The 18,952-nt window shown below is 46.1% G+C and overlaps 2 protein-coding genes across 2 annotated transcripts; one reads left to right on the plus strand and one right to left on the minus strand.

Moving 5' to 3' along the window:
- Positions 1–776: 776 nt before the first annotated feature.
- On the plus strand, positions 777–4,881 carry LOC106493101 (meteorin-like protein). Its single transcript, XM_013953061.2, is given in 5 exon segments — positions 777–898; positions 2,091–2,180; positions 2,182–2,489; positions 4,099–4,158; positions 4,868–4,881. Coding segments are annotated over 5 exon segments (594 nt in total).
- A 1,825-nt stretch (positions 4,882–6,706) lies between these two features.
- Positions 6,707–18,287, minus strand: TRIM25 (tripartite motif containing 25). The gene is made up of 9 exons (XM_013953070.2): positions 17,682–18,287; positions 16,275–16,370; positions 15,109–15,342; positions 14,428–14,584; positions 13,726–13,806; positions 13,213–13,278; positions 12,401–12,427; positions 11,934–12,032; positions 6,707–11,317 (listed from the first exon to the last, which is right to left on the minus strand). The coding sequence occupies exons 1-9, from the start codon at positions 18,279–18,281 to the stop codon at positions 10,785–10,787; spliced, it is 1,893 nt and encodes a 630-aa protein (XP_013808524.2). The 5' UTR covers positions 18,282–18,287; the 3' UTR covers positions 6,707–10,784.
- Between the last annotated feature and the right edge of the window lie 665 nt (positions 18,288–18,952).

Below are 18,952 nucleotides of genomic sequence, written 5' to 3' on the forward strand. Positions count from 1 at the left end.
GGTCCCGCCTAAGGTATGTGTGGGGAGAAGGTGGGATCTTGGAACAGCGGAAGTCAAGCTGAAACTTCTGTCTCTTAATAATAAAAGTTAAAATGTGAAATGTTGGGTGAATGAAGACTCACGGTGCTTGTGTAGGGGTCCCGTAGGTCTCAAGGAGTCTCGGTTCAAACACTTGCAAGGGGAATCGTGGTTGCAAGCCTGCTGCTTTCAGGAAATCACCCTTAGTAATTACACTTATTTCTGTAACAGCGAAGCAGCCCCCGCAGCAGAAACGCAGAGGCGTGAGCTCTGCGTCTCCTTCCCGGCGCAGCCGTGCGCAACGCGGGAAGGCTCTGCTGGCCGCAAGGTAACGGCAGCCCCAGCGTCGTGGGCGGACAAAACCTGGGCCCCAGCATGTGCGGCCCGTGGTGGCAGCCCCGCCGCGAAATCCCTCGCACCGCAAGGCGGCAGCTCCCCGTGTCACCCGTGGGAAGCATGGAAGGGGCAACGCGTATGGAAATTAACTGGGGCAGGCGCAGCCCAGCAGTCAGCACGACAGTCGCACGCTTCGTGCTTTCTTGTGCACGGAAAGCAAAAGTTGAAGCTGTTGAGTTTCCATCAGTCGTTCTGTGTGCGCGTTGTGTCACCACGATTTTTGTCTGTTCCTAAGTTGCGCTGAGAAACTCTTATTCATCACCTCAGAATATTTTAAAGACACAAGGGGGGCCTGACTGTCCCTTGTTAAGCCGTACCGAGCGGCAGGATGAGGAAAAGAAAGCAGAAATGGAGCCGTGGGGATGGCAAGCTGTGGCCACCAGGCCATTCCCCCTTCTCCCTTTCTCGCGGCCCGCGGGGGAGCTCGCGGGGGCGGCGGCTCCGCGGCGGCCGGTGAAGCCGACCGCTGCAGCTGGAGGGGCAGGTAGGAGCGGCGACGGGGAACCGCCGAGCGGTCCCGTCAGCGGCTTCCCGCCCGCGGGGCCCCCTCAGAAGGGTCCCGTCAGCGGCCGTTGGCGGCGGCGCCCAGGGCCAACGGTCGCGGGCTGGGGGAGGGGGGAGCCGCTGCCCGCTCCCGTCAGCGGCTTCCCGCCCGCGGGGTCCCGTCAGCGGCCGTTGGCTCCCGCGCGCTGCCTGCCGCGGCCGCGGCGCTACGCGGCGCCCCGCGGTGTTGCCCGCTGCCGAGGCCGCCCCGCCGGGAGCCGGTGCCCGGCCGGCCCCGCTCTGGGCGCCGCGGAGCGCCCGCGCCGGCTCCCGGCCGCCCTGGGGTGCCGCCCGCTGCGCCGTTACCGAGGGTGGCAAACCGGCTGCGATTTTCCAAGCCTGCTGCTTTGACAAGTTTGGGTGTGTGCACGTGTGTGCGATTTTGATAGGAAAATACGTACTTTCCCCAAAGTTACGTCCCTTCTCTTTTTGTTATCTTTTCCTGTCTTTTGACCTCTCCAGTAATTACATATTTAAATTCAGCGAGGTGATACAAGTGGAAGTAACCTTGCCGAGGCCCATGAAACTGCACCCGTTTGAGCAGACGCTCGGGAGCAGGGCTCGCAGGGCTCCCTTTGAGGAGAAACGTTTCCCTGAAGAGTGCTAATAAGCACTAAAAATAATTTCAGAAGTTTAAGCTTTTAAATCTGATTTTCGGGTATAACATCAGCACACACTGTATGCAACTCTCAGTGCGAGTCAGCAGCTCTCACCCCTACCCGCCCACAGGTGGGTTTTTCCAAAAAGCGAAGCATCGGCCAGACCCATCGCGCAGTTTTTGCCGCTGTTCAGCAGGGAGAAGTCTCGGCTTCTCCCCCTGCATCGTTTTCCTGGAGGCCACAGGCATCCGAGTGCTGATCTGCAGGTCAGCGAAGGGGGCTGGAGCACAGCTGCATCCTGGCTCTGCTCCGGGCTGCAGGGCACCGCGTGCCCGAACGTGGCTGCCTCAGGTGGCAGCAATTCCCCTCCCTGCACCTGTGAGATTAGACAGGGAAAACAGCTGAGGGAAGCTGATTTAAGAGCCACTAGCCCAGTGGCTGAGCTGGGGCCCAGATCTCTGGGGACCTGATGCAGTACTGTTAGCTTGTGCTGTGGATATCAGTAGTGATGGATTGATGGTGTTGTCTTGGCAGTGGTTTGAGCTGGGCACCCTGTTCCTGTGCGGTGGAGCAGGCCCACCTGTGCTGCACCGAGGGCTTGCTGGAAGGGGTGTGCCCTGCACGTTGTCCTGGAGCCCAGCCTGTCCAGCGCCTGGCACGCCACTGTCTGTATCAAGCTGGCCAGCAACTTTGAGGGCACAAGCATCTATGTGGAGCGTGCTGGGCAGCTGCACCTGGGGGTAAGCGAGGCAGAAGGGGCCCGACCCCGCCACGTGTCTTGCTTCAGTGCCCACATGCCGCAGCAAGCGGCCATCCTCCTGCAGGCCTGTCCGCAGAGGGGCCTCAGCCACTGGACAGCTAGCTTCCAGTACGAGCTGCTGAGCAACCAGAGTGCTGCTGGCCCTGACTTCGGAAAGACGGCACTGGTGGAAGGTAAGAGCAGGGCCTGCCCTGGGCTCCAGCACGTAGGCAGATTCATCTGGGGTCCACTGACCTTGCCAGTGAGTCCCTATGGCAGAAGCTGTTTCAGGCACCTGGCTAAGGGGTCTCTCATTGCAAGGGAGGTTGTTTTCCCTGCTCCATGACTCTATTATGTGAGTATAGTGTAATGAGCTGCATGTGCTCAGACTTCCACTGTGAGGGGCATCCTGTAGGCACAGGAGAAGACGCTGCAATGTAAACAGAAACTCTGTCCCTCCTTTAGCAACCAGTTTAGTCCTGGATGTATGTACAGTAATCATGGTGACCCCAATCCTTGGGTGTACCATCACTAACAACACTAAAGTGGTTTAGGAACTTAAGTGCTATGTTCAGAAGACATTTAAATCCATTAGGAACCTAATGCCCCAAGACAGTCACTGGAAATGAGAATGATCTTTCTAAAACTAGATTAGACACCTAAATTGCTTGAAACTTCATTTACCTTTTTTCCTGTTCTTACACCAGCATAATCCTACACCCAGTAACGCTTATTCCATACACGTACATATATGTATTCAAGGAGCGCTGAGGTTGAAGAGGGCTCTTTTCAGTTCCAATTCTGAAGGATCAGGACCCACTTCCTGCTGCCATTGTATTCCCCCTGCCCCAATAAAGAATGCCCCAGTCAAACCTCCTGTTAACCAAGGGCAGATAAAACAGGGAGTATTCAAGCCACATTGCAGTGGCAAGCCACTGCCCTTGGAACAGAGGGAGGAAGTTAATAAAAAGAACAACCATAGCACTTTTAGTTGATCCCCTCACCTTCGTTAGCCTGTTAAGGGATCTACTTTGCATGGCTTTGCTGATTGCCAGAGCTGCATTGCAATAACTGAGGAAACAAGCTTATTTTAGGGAATGCTTGTAAAGAAACGGGTATGACTGTGCAGTACTCAGGATGCACAGGATGGAAGCTTTTGATCAAAAGCAGAGTAGAGCAAATGCGTGGAAAACAAATTATATTTATGGGGATCAGAGCCTAATTGATTAAATGAACCTACAACTTAGTGTTAGACTCATGAGGGCTTCAGATGTGGTGTGGGGCATGGGGCCTTTTATCACTAGTGTGCTGGGTGACTTATGCTGCTACCCCACACCCACAACCTGGAATAAAATTCAACCACATCCATGCAAAATTACTGTTGTTTCAGTAAGCAATAGTAGAGCTGTAGCTCCCAGCACACACGTAGATGCCTGTCTTTATTCCTGTCCTTTAGGATCCAGAAGCAACATAGGGGATTTTACTCTCTTTTTGTCAAAACAACAAAATTTGAAAAGGTTCAAAGATGACAGAGTAAATATGTGCCAGGTGCCAATATTTTCTGCTGTATCTTTTTAATGCTTGATCAGTTATCAAAAGGATTATATGCTGTCAGGCCCTGCAATCGCTCAGTGACTCTTACAAATCCTCTGTGTTTATTTCTTTGCTTCAGTTGTATTTGCATAACAAGAATTTTGTTTTGCATCTGATCATAATGCTGTTCCAGCCTGTAGGTCTGCCATATTTCCCCTCACCAGTCCCTTAGGAATTTTGTTATAAGTAACTGACTCTCTTCTTTTCTAGCTGTGTGCCGTCCTTGTGACAGCATGGAACTTCTCATGGCTATTTGCAGCAGTGATTTTGGTAAGCTGACAAAAATCATTCTGCCTTTATTTATGTATTGATTGTTTGGATTTATTTGGTTCTTTTCTTAAATAATGGCATGTCCATGCTCTCTGATCCAAGAAAGAAACTAGCTGTCTGGAAAGGAATTTGAACAGGAAAGTAAAAGTGAAATCTAAAAGCAAAAGCTTTCAAGGTCCCTCATTTTCCGTGGGCAGAAAGGTTATGACTGTGAATCTAACACTGAACTGAAAGTAATTCTCACAACCATACTGCTGGCTGTCATGCATAGCAAAGTCACATGCATGTAGGCACATGGACACGTACATGCACAGAGTATATATGTGCTTGGTACATTCCTTTTTATCCCCTTCATTTTTGTTTTCCCAGATGATGAGTATTCTTCCTCTTCCTTCACAACTGCATACTTCCTAGCTCTTTTTTTTACAGCAGTGAGCTGTTCTTAACTTGGCTAAGGGTATCAGGTGATTTAAACTTCTTTAGGGACATACTGTTTCATTTGCATGCCTTATGAGAAAACAGCACTTTAATATTCCCTAAGGTAAGAAATAATGAGAAATGTTGATTTGGTACATAAGTCTTTCATTTTCTTTACTTAATCTGGCAATATCAGTATCAGGTTTTTCTTTTTCTCTGGATCATGATTTGTTCATTTTATTGCAATAATTTTTCATACTAAAATTTGTATCTTTTTGATTATGCCCAATAGATAAAGCTGTATAACCGTCTTTCCATGTGGCCAAATTTATATTACTGTAAACGTGCCTGTGAAAAGAAATTTAACCATGAACTGTATGCACACCTATGAAATGTTAAGAAAGCTGAATAACTGCTTTCCTACTAGGGATTATAATACTTCGTACTATTCTAGATTTTTAAAAGATCACACCCTGACATCATGATGCTGTTAGAAAACCAGAGTGTAGAGCAGGCTCCCTTAAAGAGGACTCCATAGCTGGTAATTTTTCCTCTTCATTTGAATTAATTGATGCAATCCAGCCCATTGTTTCTACTTGATGGTGTTACCAGGTCCCATGCAAAGCACTCTGCCTCTGCCCTGCCTGGAGCACCAGAGTCTGACAGATGTGGAGGTCCAGGGCACACGATGGGGGGCATTTATACGTAAAGCAGCAACAGACCAGAAGAAGTAGCCTTTTGAACTGACTCTGTGGCCTGACTTCCTTGCTCTAAGCTCACAAATCACTATCATCAACTTTTTTGATTAGAGGAAAATAGCTGCTAATGAAAGTGTAAATGACACTAGGAGTGAATAGGGGCTTTATAGTTATTCTTAAGACTGAAATCTTCAGTCACTAGGTCCTGAGCAGTGCAGGAGCAACTTGGAGTACCAGGAACAAGTGCATTTGGAGTCCAATTCTGTTCTTCCTTAGGCTGTGCAAAATGGATCATAAAGCTAAATGAAGAAGAAATTATATTAACAAATAAGGAAATAGACCTTGTTATAGATTATACATAAGATGTTCTGTACACCGCAATAGCTCCATACAGGAGTAATGAGCACATTGACATCTCTGAGTTTTCAGTATGTGCCCAAGACCCAGGCTCTACTCTTGCTCAAGTTTACACAGGCTCAAAATATGTATTTGTCTTCTTTTGGAAACCTAGACCAAATTCTAGCTGATCTAATCAACCTCTTGATACCATGGGCCTCAAAGGGACAAGCAGGTAGAGAAGGAAAAATGAGGATTTTTTTGTTCTACTTTGTGTATTTAACTTCATCACTTCTTCCACCTACCTCTGCTGATCAGGCAGGGAACCATGGTCAACACTTGTCTGAACACCTTGGAAACTCTTCGGAGTGTTTTTCCCCGAAGCAGTCATCGGCTAGACTTGCTCAGGGAGAACCTGCTAGTGGCAGGATACATTCAATGATGTACATGACGAAGCTGTAGGTATAACAAACTGCTTGCATAATTTTTGTCTTGGTCTTTCTGCTAGTGGCAAAGTCAAACCAGTAAATTCTTTTGTGGATGCCTTTGTTTTGGCTAGCTATTAAAAGTCTATTGAACCCCCAGAGCAGCTCTCTGGTGAGCTTCTTTCTGTTGGACGGACACCTGGGGAGGCAGGTCTCTAACCTCAAGCCCTTTAGTTTGATTTCAGTGAATATTGTTTAGAACTCAGCATCCATTGCTGCTTCCAGACATAACTCAAGCTGGTGAATGCTGGAAACCATCTTAGTCCTTTTTAAACAATCCCATTGCACCTACTTGGAGAAACCTGAACTATTAATTACTAACTGATGGCCACTTTTTGCTTACCCCAAAAGGTCTCCAGTTTCACTTATTGGATAGGATGGTTCTCTTGTCCTTGGCTAGGATGCAGCCTTACTGATAAGGGGTGCCCTAGCTCAGATGAAGGAGACAGTTCGAGGGGGGTTTTATACTCCAAAATAATGCAGCTGTGGTTCTTTTCTCTCTCTCCCCCAGTCCTCTTATGACTCAGTGAGCTATACAGTAGGAAGCCAGTTATTTGTGTGTTATAGAATCTTTATTTTTGTATTCCTTACTTGTTACTTCAGCTTTGAGCATTGAACAAAACAGAGTTAGGGTTTACTGTGTATTTTTATTGAATTCAAAATATCACAAGTCATTCAGTTGACAAGTGAAAAAAATCAACAATAGTCAACTTCAAATAACTTCTAGGCACAACCGTAAATCAGATAACAAAATCTATGTTTATTGACCTGACAAGGATACCTAGCTGTAACATATATATGAAATGGCATGTATTACCACACTGAAGTACTAGATGGCATAGTACAATCAACAGAGCTCTGTAATTCCAGGAGTATTTATTTTTCTAGTTGCAGTATTTTACTATTATATTTATTAATAGAATAGCAGAGGATTATAATATAAGTGTATTTTCAGTGAGTGTTTCTCCAGTTATTCTCACTTGTACATCAACATACAAATCTTCTCACAGCCTCATGGCTTTAACAACACCAGAATTAGTTCTCTTTCTAGACTGAATAACTTGGGTTCTTTACAGTATTAAAAAGAGAAGTGTAATTGAGAAGCATGCTCATATCTACATTTTATCTAAAACCAGTACAGCTTTGGCATTATTACTAACAGAGTAAAAATGCTTCAGTTGCACTGAAGAGGCTTTTGAACCATTATTTATCATGCTGTAACTAATATTCTAATATGTCAGCCCCAATATTTTAACGTATCCAAGATATCTGAAGCTAATCATTGAAATAACAGTTTTCAGAAGTGCAGCAAGTCAAGTATGCATTTCTCACTTCATTTCAAATTAACAGACTCTCAGTCTACCATTTGTAATCATCTGTAGCACAAAAAAAACAAAGAGGATCACTAATATAGCAGCAGGCTTGTTTTACTGCCTGTGATAATTCAGAACATGTCTTGCAGGTCATATACCAATGTTACATTTAAAAAATCCAGCACTGTCCATCCCTCTTTCCTTCATTAGAGGATCACTTCAGACCACGGCTCAGCAGTCAGTATTGACAGCCCTTTGAAAGACAAAGAGCAATCAATAGAAGAGGGAGACTTCCTCTGCTGCACAAACCACTGGAGCACTTTTCTCCCCATGGAAGAGGGGACTGAGTGCTCCTTCAGCACACTGCTGAGTGAATCTGCTGCCCTATGGCACATCTAAGCAGCTAAAGAGATGGAGCATTTCTTCTCAGAGAAAACTGCTCCCAAGGAACATTTTAAAGTCCTGGTGGTTAAATGCTCTTGTCCCCCACAGCAGAACAACTGGAATGCTTCTTCACAGAAAGAGAGCAACCAAAATAGCTGATCATAAGTCAAGACTTAAGAGTTCAAACCCATCTCTTACTAAGTGAAAATTCAAAAACGCACTGTAGAGCCAAGAATCCTCAGCACCCAAAGCCTGTTTGGGACTTCCAAAGGCAAAAGCCCACTTGAAAATGCCTTGCAGGGAGGCAGAGTGTTTTATCAAATTAGAGTGTACAGGGAGAGAGACCCCAGAACAACCACCACTAATACAAGGCAAGAATAGGTCCAGTGCCTCTCACAGGGGAGGCGTTCCTGGAACCAAACAAGTGAGAAGCAGGGCTTTGAGGCGGGATTAGCATCTCAGAGCTCCTGGACAATGAAGCAGAGATACTGAGACTCGGCCATGGAAAGGAGTCCCTCTGTACTGCACGTTCAACGAGCTATACCACTTCAGGATCTCCACATTGTCACAACTTCACTCTCATCAGCACTTGAACCTCCCAAGTATAGCCATGATGGCTTTGTCCTGTTATTAATCTGGCTTCTGGCCCTAGTCTTCCCTTCTCTCTCTCTACTCAAAAGACAGAACAAAAGCGGAGTGAAGTTTTGCATTCACTGTTGGCTCCTAAGATGACAGTCCCACACCTTCCTTCCTCACCTTTCAAGGTGTTTTGCTTAATTTGATAGTTTTAGTACTGACTGCACTTTGGAAAGCTGGATCCCTTTAGATGGTACTACTATTCCAAAGACAACCATTGCACTATTTTTAGGTCCAACTGCAATTAAAAATCCCATTCTGGCCAAAAGAATTGAAGCGTGTCATCTGACTTGTGCTATCTTTGACAATATGCTGAAGAGTTTACAAACCAGCTGAAAATAAAGACACTAAGCCTGGATTCCCATAAGTCCTGACTTTCTCTAAAGCCCTTCAACTAATGTGAAAAGTTATCACAAAGATTCTTTTGAGCATTCTAGCAATTCTCTTTCAAACTGCCAATAGTGGCCTTGCATTTTGTTTCACAAAGCGTGCTAAGTTCCATAATGGAGAGCTTTACTAATCAAAGTCCAGTAGGTTTCTCTTGTCAGCTTCCCCATTCTTCATGGGCTAGTCCAAGAAATAAGAACTAGCATGGTAAGTCCAGAGGCATGAACAAGATACAGGCCCAGTAAGTATGAGATCCAAATACCTTGATTGCCTACTGATTGTTTTAAAGTTTTAATTAAGAAATACAGAAGTACAGAATCCTCTGTACATGGTGAAGACTTCTGGAGACATGCTATAACCCAAAGCAAAGAACACCAGAAATAAAAATCCCTTCCAGTGGGGATGGAAGCGTATTCTCCTGTGTGCTACTTCCCTGTGTGTTTCAGAAGACACTTGTCTGCCTGCAGGCTTCATGCACAGAGCAAACAGCATTCTCTGTTTATTGAGCACACAGTTTTCAAACTCTTGAAACCACAGTCTCAGTAGCATGGCCAGAATGTAGGAAATCCAGTCTCTATATACTGAACAGCAAAAGATATGTCTACAGAGAATATCCTGCTTCATAAAGAAGAAAAGCTTTATGACAGGAGACCCTGCTTTAAGTGAACAAAACATTTATGCTCCTATGCAAGCCCAAAATATACTTCCTGAACTCCTCAATACGAAGAAATACTGAAGAGCCTTCACTGTGAAGAAGTGAAGCATATTCTGGTTCAGAACAGGACAGAATGCTTCATCCCAAGAAGTATACAATCACAGGGCACACACTACTACTCTGCAGGATGTCTTCCTGCAGACACTTTTCTTTTATGTGTTCCCAGACTCTGAGTAGATGTAATTTATTTCCTGATGATATGATTTCATATCCATTGACTATCTGCATTTCTGTTCTGATGAGATCTGTCATATTGGCTTTTATAGTTTAGTGTTGTAAGACCTGAATTTACTGATTTCAATAGTTCATTCTGTACCATCTCAGGTAGTCACGCATTGAGAACATGCATATTTCAAATCCTGACTATGCACAACAGTCTGAGGGCAGAGAAAAAGATAAGGCAACACAGACCAACGTCAAAGCCTGGAACCTGAATTTGTCAAGGGATTCCTCCTATTTCTTTCTCAAAAAGGTTATTGCTTGCTGTGCAACACATCTGCAACAGAAGATGACTTCTGGAAGTCTTCTATGGGGAACTGCAGAAGTCACAGTAGCTACTGAAGCCATTTAATGTCATCATAACTTTCAGAAGGAAAATCAAGGTCTTTGCAAACCCTTTTACCTCAGGTTTTACTGTCATCAGCACTTTACTAAATCACTGTCTAAAAGCTTTAGCAGTTCAGACTAAAGAATCAAGAGATATCCCAAACTGCATAAAAGAGCTGATAATTTTTCTCTCTCAAACAGAGGATCTTTGAAGCTGCTTGAACTAAGACTATGTGGTAGGAATAATACCATTCTGTATAGTATTCTATACAGTATCATTTTTCTTTGAATTATTTCAAATTTCTTCTTTTAAAATTGCTATTAAAAAAAGCTACCTTGCATGCATTAAAAATATTTTGGACTTGAAAGAAAGTTCCCCTCCCACTTGCAACTAAATTAAAAGCTTACTAAAGATCGGGGGGGGGGGAAATCAACACAATGAAATAGCCCTTTTCTTCTAACTTTACCATGTTGCAAAAATTACTGTTTTCTTCATTCAGCATGCAGCTGTGAAACTAGAAGTTAAGGCTGAAAGTCCCTTTTTCCTTCCTCCTCCCAGAACTGAAATGGAGCAGTTTTACGTGTGCACCCAGCAAGCTAATAGGTCTCCCTGAATTCAAAGCACATGTTACAGCTACAAAGATGAGCTGCTGCAGGAGTGATTATTTGCATGTAAATACCCAGGCACGCTAAATTAAAATAAGAGACTTTACGGTTTTAGTTGACAGATGGAGAGGACAGTGCCACTGGAAAATAGCCAGAAGGCAGGATACAGCGCTTCAGTAAATTGGGTTTTGTACTTATAGATCAAGTTATGCGTTTGCCCAACAGCCAAGAAAATCACAAAGCCTCCATCGCAGTGCAGCAGCACGCCAATCCTGGTAGCCTTTGTATTGGGTAAGCACTTTTCAACGTCATTATGCCAGGCTGAAATTTTGGAATTAAACCACTCAATGCACCAAGAACTGCTGTTTCTCCCCAGGCGGCTTTCTGGCCCCTGCCGCTCCATGCTGCCGTAGCAGATGCCAATGCCACAGAAGTTGTTCTGTTGCAGTTCCACCTCCCAGTAGTGGATGCCTCTCTTGAAGCACTGGAACCCCAGCACTTGGGAGCAATAGGTGAAGCGCTGAGGGTGGTCGCTGTAATTCAGAGGGATTTCTGAGACAGACATCTTGGTATATTTCTCAGACAGAACCACTTTGTTATAAGCTGTGTTGTAATCCAGTGTGATTTTAACAGCATCTGCAAGGACATGCATCAGTTGAAGGAACCAAAGAGCAACGCACTTCCAATTATACAGGCCTGCATAGGCACTTGTTTCCTATGCTCTGTGCTACAGAGCAGACAAACAACGAGGGCAAGTTTACTTCTTCCCTGCATCCCTGTGGGATTCCTTACACCACCCAAATAAACGATGGCAGCAGAAGGGAATTGCTGATCTGGCACTGAAAGGTACACAGTGCGGTCATGGGCTTGTGTAAGAGCCTACATTTAATTTCAAAGAAAAGTCCAATGAGTTTCACTATATTTCTAGGCTCCTCTAATTCAGTCAGGGAACTGTTGGGGAATTTGTTAGGGAACCCAAAGCCATTGCTGAGAAAGCCTCATTTACCTTGTTACAAATACATGAATACTAAAGATTAATTTGATCCATCTGGCAAAAGAACCACTACTTAACAAGGTGAACCGCGTGCCCCCTTTCCCCAAAAAATCTCCTTGATTTGTAACAACTAAGTGATTACCTACTAAGTTATCTAAACCCCCACAAAAGTATCTTTGTCAGATAACTACAGAGGTCACATAACACTGGTGCAACAAGGGCAGAAAGTCCATCTGTAAGGAGTGTTGGGTTTCTTACACTGCAAAAGCTCCTCTCTGGATTTCTTCAGAAAGCTGTCAATAACATGTTTTGTTGCAACAGCAGATGCAGCTTCTGATGGTGTTCCTGTGTTTGGTGCTATGTTGACAGAAGGCAAGAGATAGAGTTTGACCAGTTGGGAAGAAACTGCACATTTAGCACAAAATCATAGAAACATTCAGGTTGGACTGGAGATCCAGAGGTTATCTATTCTAGCTTCCTGCTCCAAGCGCAACTAACTTCAACATTAGCTTAGGTTGCTCATGATCTTGTCAAGTTTTGAAAATATTCTGTTCTCTTGGGGCAACCTCTTTCAGTGCTGGATCACTCTCGTGGTGACTAGTAAGAACCTTCTCAGAGGCAACAGCTGAAATTTGCTTAATATCCCGACACTGGTGACCATCTACTTTGCATTTTAAGAGCAGTCAATGAAAATTAGAATAAGTATTTTAAAAGCTTGAACTTACCAAGTTTAACAGGTTTCTTCTTGTCTTCTGAAAAAATAAAGTCAATTGTTAGTTCCAGTAAGACAGAAAGGCTATTGACATAGATTTTATGCCAGCTGCATCACCATCATCATGTCTCTTCTGAAGCTGCAGCAGTAGAAGGCTGAGGGCCCAGCAGGTTGAAGCTAAGTACAAATTCATCCATACTGAAAAGTTACACATGTAGCACAACCTACTACTTGCCTCCTATTTCATAGGTTCACAAGCCTGAAAGGAGACTTGAGAATTCATCAAATCTCTACTCTAGGATGCAGTGTGCTAGGGCTAGTGGTAATAAGCCTATTCCCATGAGGCACATAGACTATCCCTTTTCTCTTTACAACAGAAGTTTTAGTGCAGCTGTAGGGTAACTACAAGTCCACTCAATCCACAATAGCTCCTTGTGAGTGCTCCCCACCCAGAACTCCTTTTGAATAGAAAGGACTGTGTGTCAAGAGCCCAGTGGATCATGCTAGTGTCTGTCAGCCAAGCAAAGACTTGTGCTATACTGTTCATGTCTAGTTTATCTCCAGAATATCTCTGTTCACGGGTTATTAAGAAACAAGAGTTTCTTATTATTTGGCCTTATTTCAAAAAGAAATTATGGAAGAGCTTCCAAATTCAGGCTAGAGTACCATGTTAATACCAGCAACTGGCCAAAACAGCACTGAAAGACCCCAGTATAATGTGCCACAAAGACTGTCTCCGTCACACCAGCCTTAGATTCTAAGCAAGATTTGGCCAGCAAGATATTTGAGTAAGGCTGCCACTCACTGCTACTAATCACCACTTACTGGTATCTGCCTCCTCCTGCAAGGTGGCTTCAGTCTCGTGATGGATTTTCTCTCTGTGGGTAGCCTCTTGTTAGGGGGGATAAAAAAACACCAGAATGTGAACAGCTCATAAGCAGGATTTGTTACATGCAAATCCATTAAACAAGCAAACATAGATGTTTAATACAAGTGAAACAGAAATACTGCATGGCATGGCAAGGCAGAAGGGCAGTGGAATACTCTGAGAACCAAAGGGTAGAAAGGCTTTGCTTCGCTTTGCAGCCTGCACTGACACCCCTACAAGCACCCTCACACACAGAGGCTAATGCACAGTCACATCTGCGCAGTTTGCTTCTTTACAACTCAGAAGACATCCATCACTAGAAAGCACAAAATGTTCTCTCCTTACCGTGCCAAAGTACTTATCACACGTAATCACTGCATCATCAATAGTGCAAACAGCTCTTGGGTAACAGCTTCAATTCTTGCTTAGTAGCAAAACCGTAGGAGATGGTGATGTTCCTTAGTACTTACGTGATCCAACAGGCTTTTTTCCAGAAATGGTTCTGTTTAGAGAAGCTGCTAGAGGAGGCTTAGTTTTCCCAGGTGGTTTTGCTGCAATGATAATATTTTACATTATGATTTTTATTGCCAGGAACAGTAATACAAGAGCAAGGACAGTCTTGCTTTTCAGGTGTATGATTAGAACTTAAGTGATAATTGGCAGAGATGGAAATTGCATAGAAGTTACCCATGCCCCAATCCAAAAGATACTCTTGCTTAACCCAGTAAGAAGGACTTCTACAGCACTTGTACTGTCAGCGCATTTAAGACTGGATAACCATAGTCCTATCCCTTCAAAGAGTTTTATGTCTCCCCTCAAATCCATATCCCAATCCTGGTATGTAACAAAAAGATGAATTACTGTCAGGAAGAAATGCTGACTTGTGCCAGAGGAAGGGCACAGTATCGAGATATTCAAGCTTTTCCAAGTGTAGATAACAATAAGGGCACACTGGCACATTTTGTTCTCCTATTTTAGCCCATTTTGTTCTCCTATTTTAGCCCAGACCATGACATTTTTGTCTGGAGGTGGAGAAGTTAGAAGACACAATTTAAATTAACCAGCGGTATTTGCTGCACTAGCTTTTTATGATGTTTGGGGGACAGGGTAAGACCCCTCATTTGAACTCAAAGTCAAGGCACAAAATGCCAATTCTGCTAATGATACAATACCTTCTACTTTTTTCTCCCTAGACTGAGTCACTGAAAGTTTCACAATGTCTTTAATGTTAATGGCAGACTGATAAGCGGAATGTATCAAGTTTTGGTCCATTTCAATTGGGGGCACGAAGGCATCTTTTGTTGATGTTCGTTGCAATGCAGCTGCTCTCTGAAATGAGAAATGGAAGATCTCATGCAGACCACCTTGTATAGCAGAAGTAGACAAATACAATGAAGTTACTTTAGAGGAGGGTGGGTTTTGTGCATTTATCCCAGATTTAGAGGAGCAAAGGCTACTTTCAGACACAACTCATGACAACATTTCTGCAGCAACCCATATACATTACTTCTCAATGATATCTGGAGCACTGAGAAAGATCTGCTATGCTACATCACAGCACTGACTTCACCTATGGAGATGAGTTGTCTAACTCACTAGCTCTTCTTCTTGTGGCAGAAGTAGTGTTTGAATTGCAAGGGGGAGATTACCAGACAACGGTTTGTTTCATTGATATTTGTGTACTTATCTGTACACAAATTTTAAAGAAAGTTCTTTTAAAGAAAGTTCTTGCACACAACTGTGTTACCATTTGACTAAAAGTGTCTGGAGAGCAGGACTACCACAAGCAGTTTTTCATGACTCTGCATTCTAGAAACATGAAGAATCGAATTAACATCTAAGGAACACGTTACCTTTAAAAACAGAATGTCATCACGTTCAGTCAGTGCCATCTCAGTCTGGTCCCTGATAGACTGAATTTCATTCTTCTTATTTCCCAGAACACCAAAAATATAATCAAACTTATTGCAAATTCTTTTTTCTTCATTGACAATTATTTTTAAGATCCGATTTTCTTCTTCTTCAATTAAAGCTTTAATTTCTGAAAACTCAGCTTTGATCAAATCTCTTTTTCTGGAAGCTGTCTCCTGAAGCAGACAAGAACAAATAGATGCTGGTTTCAAAAGAACAATTTGTGGGCAAAGAAGTACTACCACTACAAGAGAAAACAAAGTCTTTGAGGAACACGTAGACTTCAATTACCTGAAGCGGGCGGTAGAAGAGCTATGTATTTCTGTGTGGTTTGGAAGGAAAACTCATCTACTCCTAAGCAAAGACAGTTCTCCATCTCCAAATTCCTATTTTGCAAGGGCTCCTGGACAGAAGCCAGGCAAGCCATGCCATCTAGTGGTTAGGAATCATCTGCAAATTGGAACTCGGTTCTGCCAGTCCTGAACTTTGACACCACATACCCACTTGCGTGACTGTAGTTATTTCTGCCTCAGGGACATGCTCTGAGACAGTCCTGCTTAACACAAAGTTCTTCCTGGTCCTTCAAGAGACGTCCCAGAGGGGCACAGAAGTGCTATTCTGGCAGCTTTTGAGTTTCTTGGTCTCCACAACTCAATTCAGAAAGGATGGTACAAGTGAGGTCTACCAAGTCAAGCAGTCATCACATACAAAAACCCTAATCATCAAGCAAGAGCAAGGATTTCTGCTGACCATCTGTGTAAATTTAGGGGAAAGAGTCACCCCAAATCTCCTCACTGGTGCAGCCATTCCTGTTTATTAATCCTTTAGCTTGAGCTGCACAGACGCACACTTTCCAGTGCAACAGAAATCGATGGGCTCAAGCCCTGCTATGGCATGGGTGTGTGAGTGTAAAGCTCCCGTACAGCTAGTTGGGTTTGCTCCCATCTGCCACAGAGCTGCCTGACCCTGCCAAAAGGGCTGCTTTCTGTTCCTTCCCAATGCGGTCTCCTCCTAACTGTGCGATACGAACACTACAGCCGCTGTCACAAGGGTACAAGTATCCACAACAACCAGATAGCATTTTGAAAAGAAAGAGTTGCCCACTTACAGCAGCTTGGCTTTGGTTTGTCTTCACAATGGTCATTGCCCGAGCAGTGCTTTCACTCTGATTATGCAGCTCTGTCAGTCTCTTCTTCAGCACTAACTGCAATAGAGGAGATGAGAAAATATTTCAGTGAAGGATCAGCATGTTCTTGGTCAGGTCATGCTTTTTGGAGTGAATGTCAAATTTATAGAAAGTTTCAAATAACCACTGTAAGCGTTAAGTACTACAGATTTAAAACACACTGTTCCTTTAAACTCCCAGGACACAAAATATTCTCTGTTTGTGTGTAGTTTGGGAAGCAAGCACTTCCCACAGCTCCACACTCTCCAAATAGCAAGGCCTATGGTGTTGACTCACTCTCTTGATAAGGACTAAACACTCTTATCAGCACAGCAGTTGTCAGTGCTAAGAATGAACTTTAGGTTAGGCTGGACTTTGGGCTACAGGTTAACGCTACTGTTTAACCCTCTCATTTATAGAGAGTTTTATTGCTTGGATGTAAATTACCTATTCCTTTAATTCAGGATGCTGCTAAGCAAAATCAGGGAGGACTTCTTAGGTAAACACACTTAGGTTGTACACATCAGCTGAGGGGATGGGAGTTTGCCCACCTAAACTCAGCGAGGCGCTAGAGGCTAGTTTAGATTTTTCAAGTGTGCTTTACTCGTCTATCCCCCGATTTTCAGGAATGCTGGAAAATAGGTGGGCTGAGTTTCCTTCCCTTTCACTCCATGGAGAATGTTGCTCCTGCCACCACTGCCAGCTCCTGGTTTTATTCAGCAGGTAATAGAGCTCCCCTTGGCCACTTTTATAATTCTTCACTTTGTAAGAACAGAGGTGGAACAGTGTGTGTCTGCAGTCACTCAGTAAGCCTGCGGTAAGGCCACACAGCAAAGCCTGTGTAGCGAGTAAAACAGCAGGCTCAGAGTTACCCGTTACGCCCGTATACGACACACGGGTCAGTCACGTAACCCCTGCTGCCGACCACAGCAGCCCTTGGTGCTCCGCAGAGCACAGAGCTGAGAGCACCTGCCTTTCAGCGTGACCTCACGGGTGAGTCTGTCTGTCAGCTCTGCGATAGCATCTTCCCACACCCGAGTCCCTGAGGGCCGCTACCCCAATCTTGGAGAGAGGAGAAAAGCACAAGAAACGACTCTTAAGACATACTCAAAGCATGCACTGGAAGGCAGATAATAGTTTGGCAAGGCCAGAGGCAAGATTTATAGTGCAGGTCTTGGTCCAGGCTATCCAGCACTCTTTGCAGCCATGACCCCCAGCGCGCAGAGACCTGCCGGGCTCCAGGGGAGCCACGGCAAGCACCGCGATGGCCCTCTCTGTATTTCAGCGCGCGCCAGCACCGTGGATCAGGGCGCACTCGGACGATGCCCCGCGCCCGCCCCGCTCGCTCACCTTGGCCTCCTCTTTGGCCTGCTGCAGGGGGCTGGCGTGACACAGCTTGTGGCCGAGGAGGCAGGTGGAGCAGATGCAGGTGGCGTGCTCCCTGCAGAAGAACTCCAGGAGCTTGTTGTGGTCCCCGCACTTCCTCTGCTGCAGGTCCTGCAGGGGCGGGCACAGCTGGTGGTCGCGGAAGGCCGGGCTGTCCTGGTGGGGCCGCAGGTGCTCCAGGCAGAAGGAGGCCATGCAGGTGAGGCAGGTCTTGGCGGCAGGCGCCTGCAGGCAGCTGTCACAGGGGACGGGGCCCGCGGCCGCCCCGCAGCCCACTGCCTCCTCCTCGGCCTTGGCCGAGCCGCCCTGGAGCTGCTCCACCACCCGGCACAGCACCGTGTTCTTGTGCAACACCGGGCGGCCCGGGAAGCTGGCCCGGCACTGCGGGCAGCTGAAGCCTTGCTCCGACCTGGCCCAGACGAGCTCCAGGCAGGAGGCGCAGAAGTTGTGCCCGCAGGGCACCGTCACGGGGTTGCTGAAGAGGCAGAGGCAGATGGAGCAGGTCAGCTCATCCTCCAGCCCCGCCAGCGCCGGCTCGGACGCGGCACAGCTCTGCGCTGCCATCCCGCCTCCTCGCTGCAGCCCCGGGCAGCCACAGGAGCGACGAAACTTGAAACTCTCACCAGCACTTTCTGGGAAATCACGTGGGGCCGCCCCGGCCCGGCCCCGCGGGGCGAGGCAGCTCTGCGGCGGGGAGGCACCCGCGCTGCGCCGCGCAGGCGGCTCGGGGCGTGCGGAGCCCCGGCGGCGCCCTCCGGCCTGGCCGGCCTGCGGGGTGCCGCTGCGGGAAGCAGGCGCGGAGGGGCCCCGCGCTGCCCGTCCCATCCCGCCGTGCCGCAGCGCGATGTGCACGCCCCGGTGGGGCCGGCCACCGTCGCCTCCGCTGGAGTCGCGCTCCCCGGAGAATACCAGCGACCGACTCGTCTTTGAAAGCGAGGAATGGCATTGATGTGCTAAAAGCCAGTCTTAGAGACTGGTGATAAAACAGGGGACGAGGCAGTAGTGAACGGACTCGGTTGAGGCTGTGTGACAGATGCGGGCAGGAGCCCAATGTCCATGTTCGCTAACCCCATGAACCTTCACAGAGAAGCAACTGAGGCCTCCTGCCCCAGGCCTGTGACCTGCCGGCACCTTCCCTGCAATGACTTGGGGAGTGGTGACCAGCGCGGGGTGGAGATGGAAACACCCCAGTTATCTCCAGCCTGCCGCGGAGATCGTGAAACCGAGAGAAGCTG

This window comes from Apteryx mantelli, chromosome 19 (genome assembly GCF_036417845.1).
Source record: "Apteryx mantelli isolate bAptMan1 chromosome 19, bAptMan1.hap1, whole genome shotgun sequence".
Classification (NCBI taxonomy): domain Eukaryota; kingdom Metazoa; phylum Chordata; class Aves; order Apterygiformes; family Apterygidae; genus Apteryx; species Apteryx mantelli.

What these genes read in the sequence shown, in the direction of transcription:
- TRIM25 (XM_013953070.2), bottom strand. Translation starts at nt 18,281, where the DNA reads ATGGCAGCGCAGAGCTGTGCCGCGTCCGAGCCGGCGCTGGCGGGGCTG. An exon ending in AAAAAAGCCTGTTGGATCAC is followed by an intron (nt 13,279 to 13,725) that starts GTAAGTACTAAG and finishes CCCCCTAACAAG; the next exon opens with AGGCTACCCACAGAGAGAAA. An exon ending in GCAGGAGGAGGCAGATACCA is followed by an intron (nt 12,428 to 13,212) that starts GTAAGTGGTGAT and finishes TTATTTTTTCAG; the next exon opens with AAGACAAGAAGAAACCTGTT.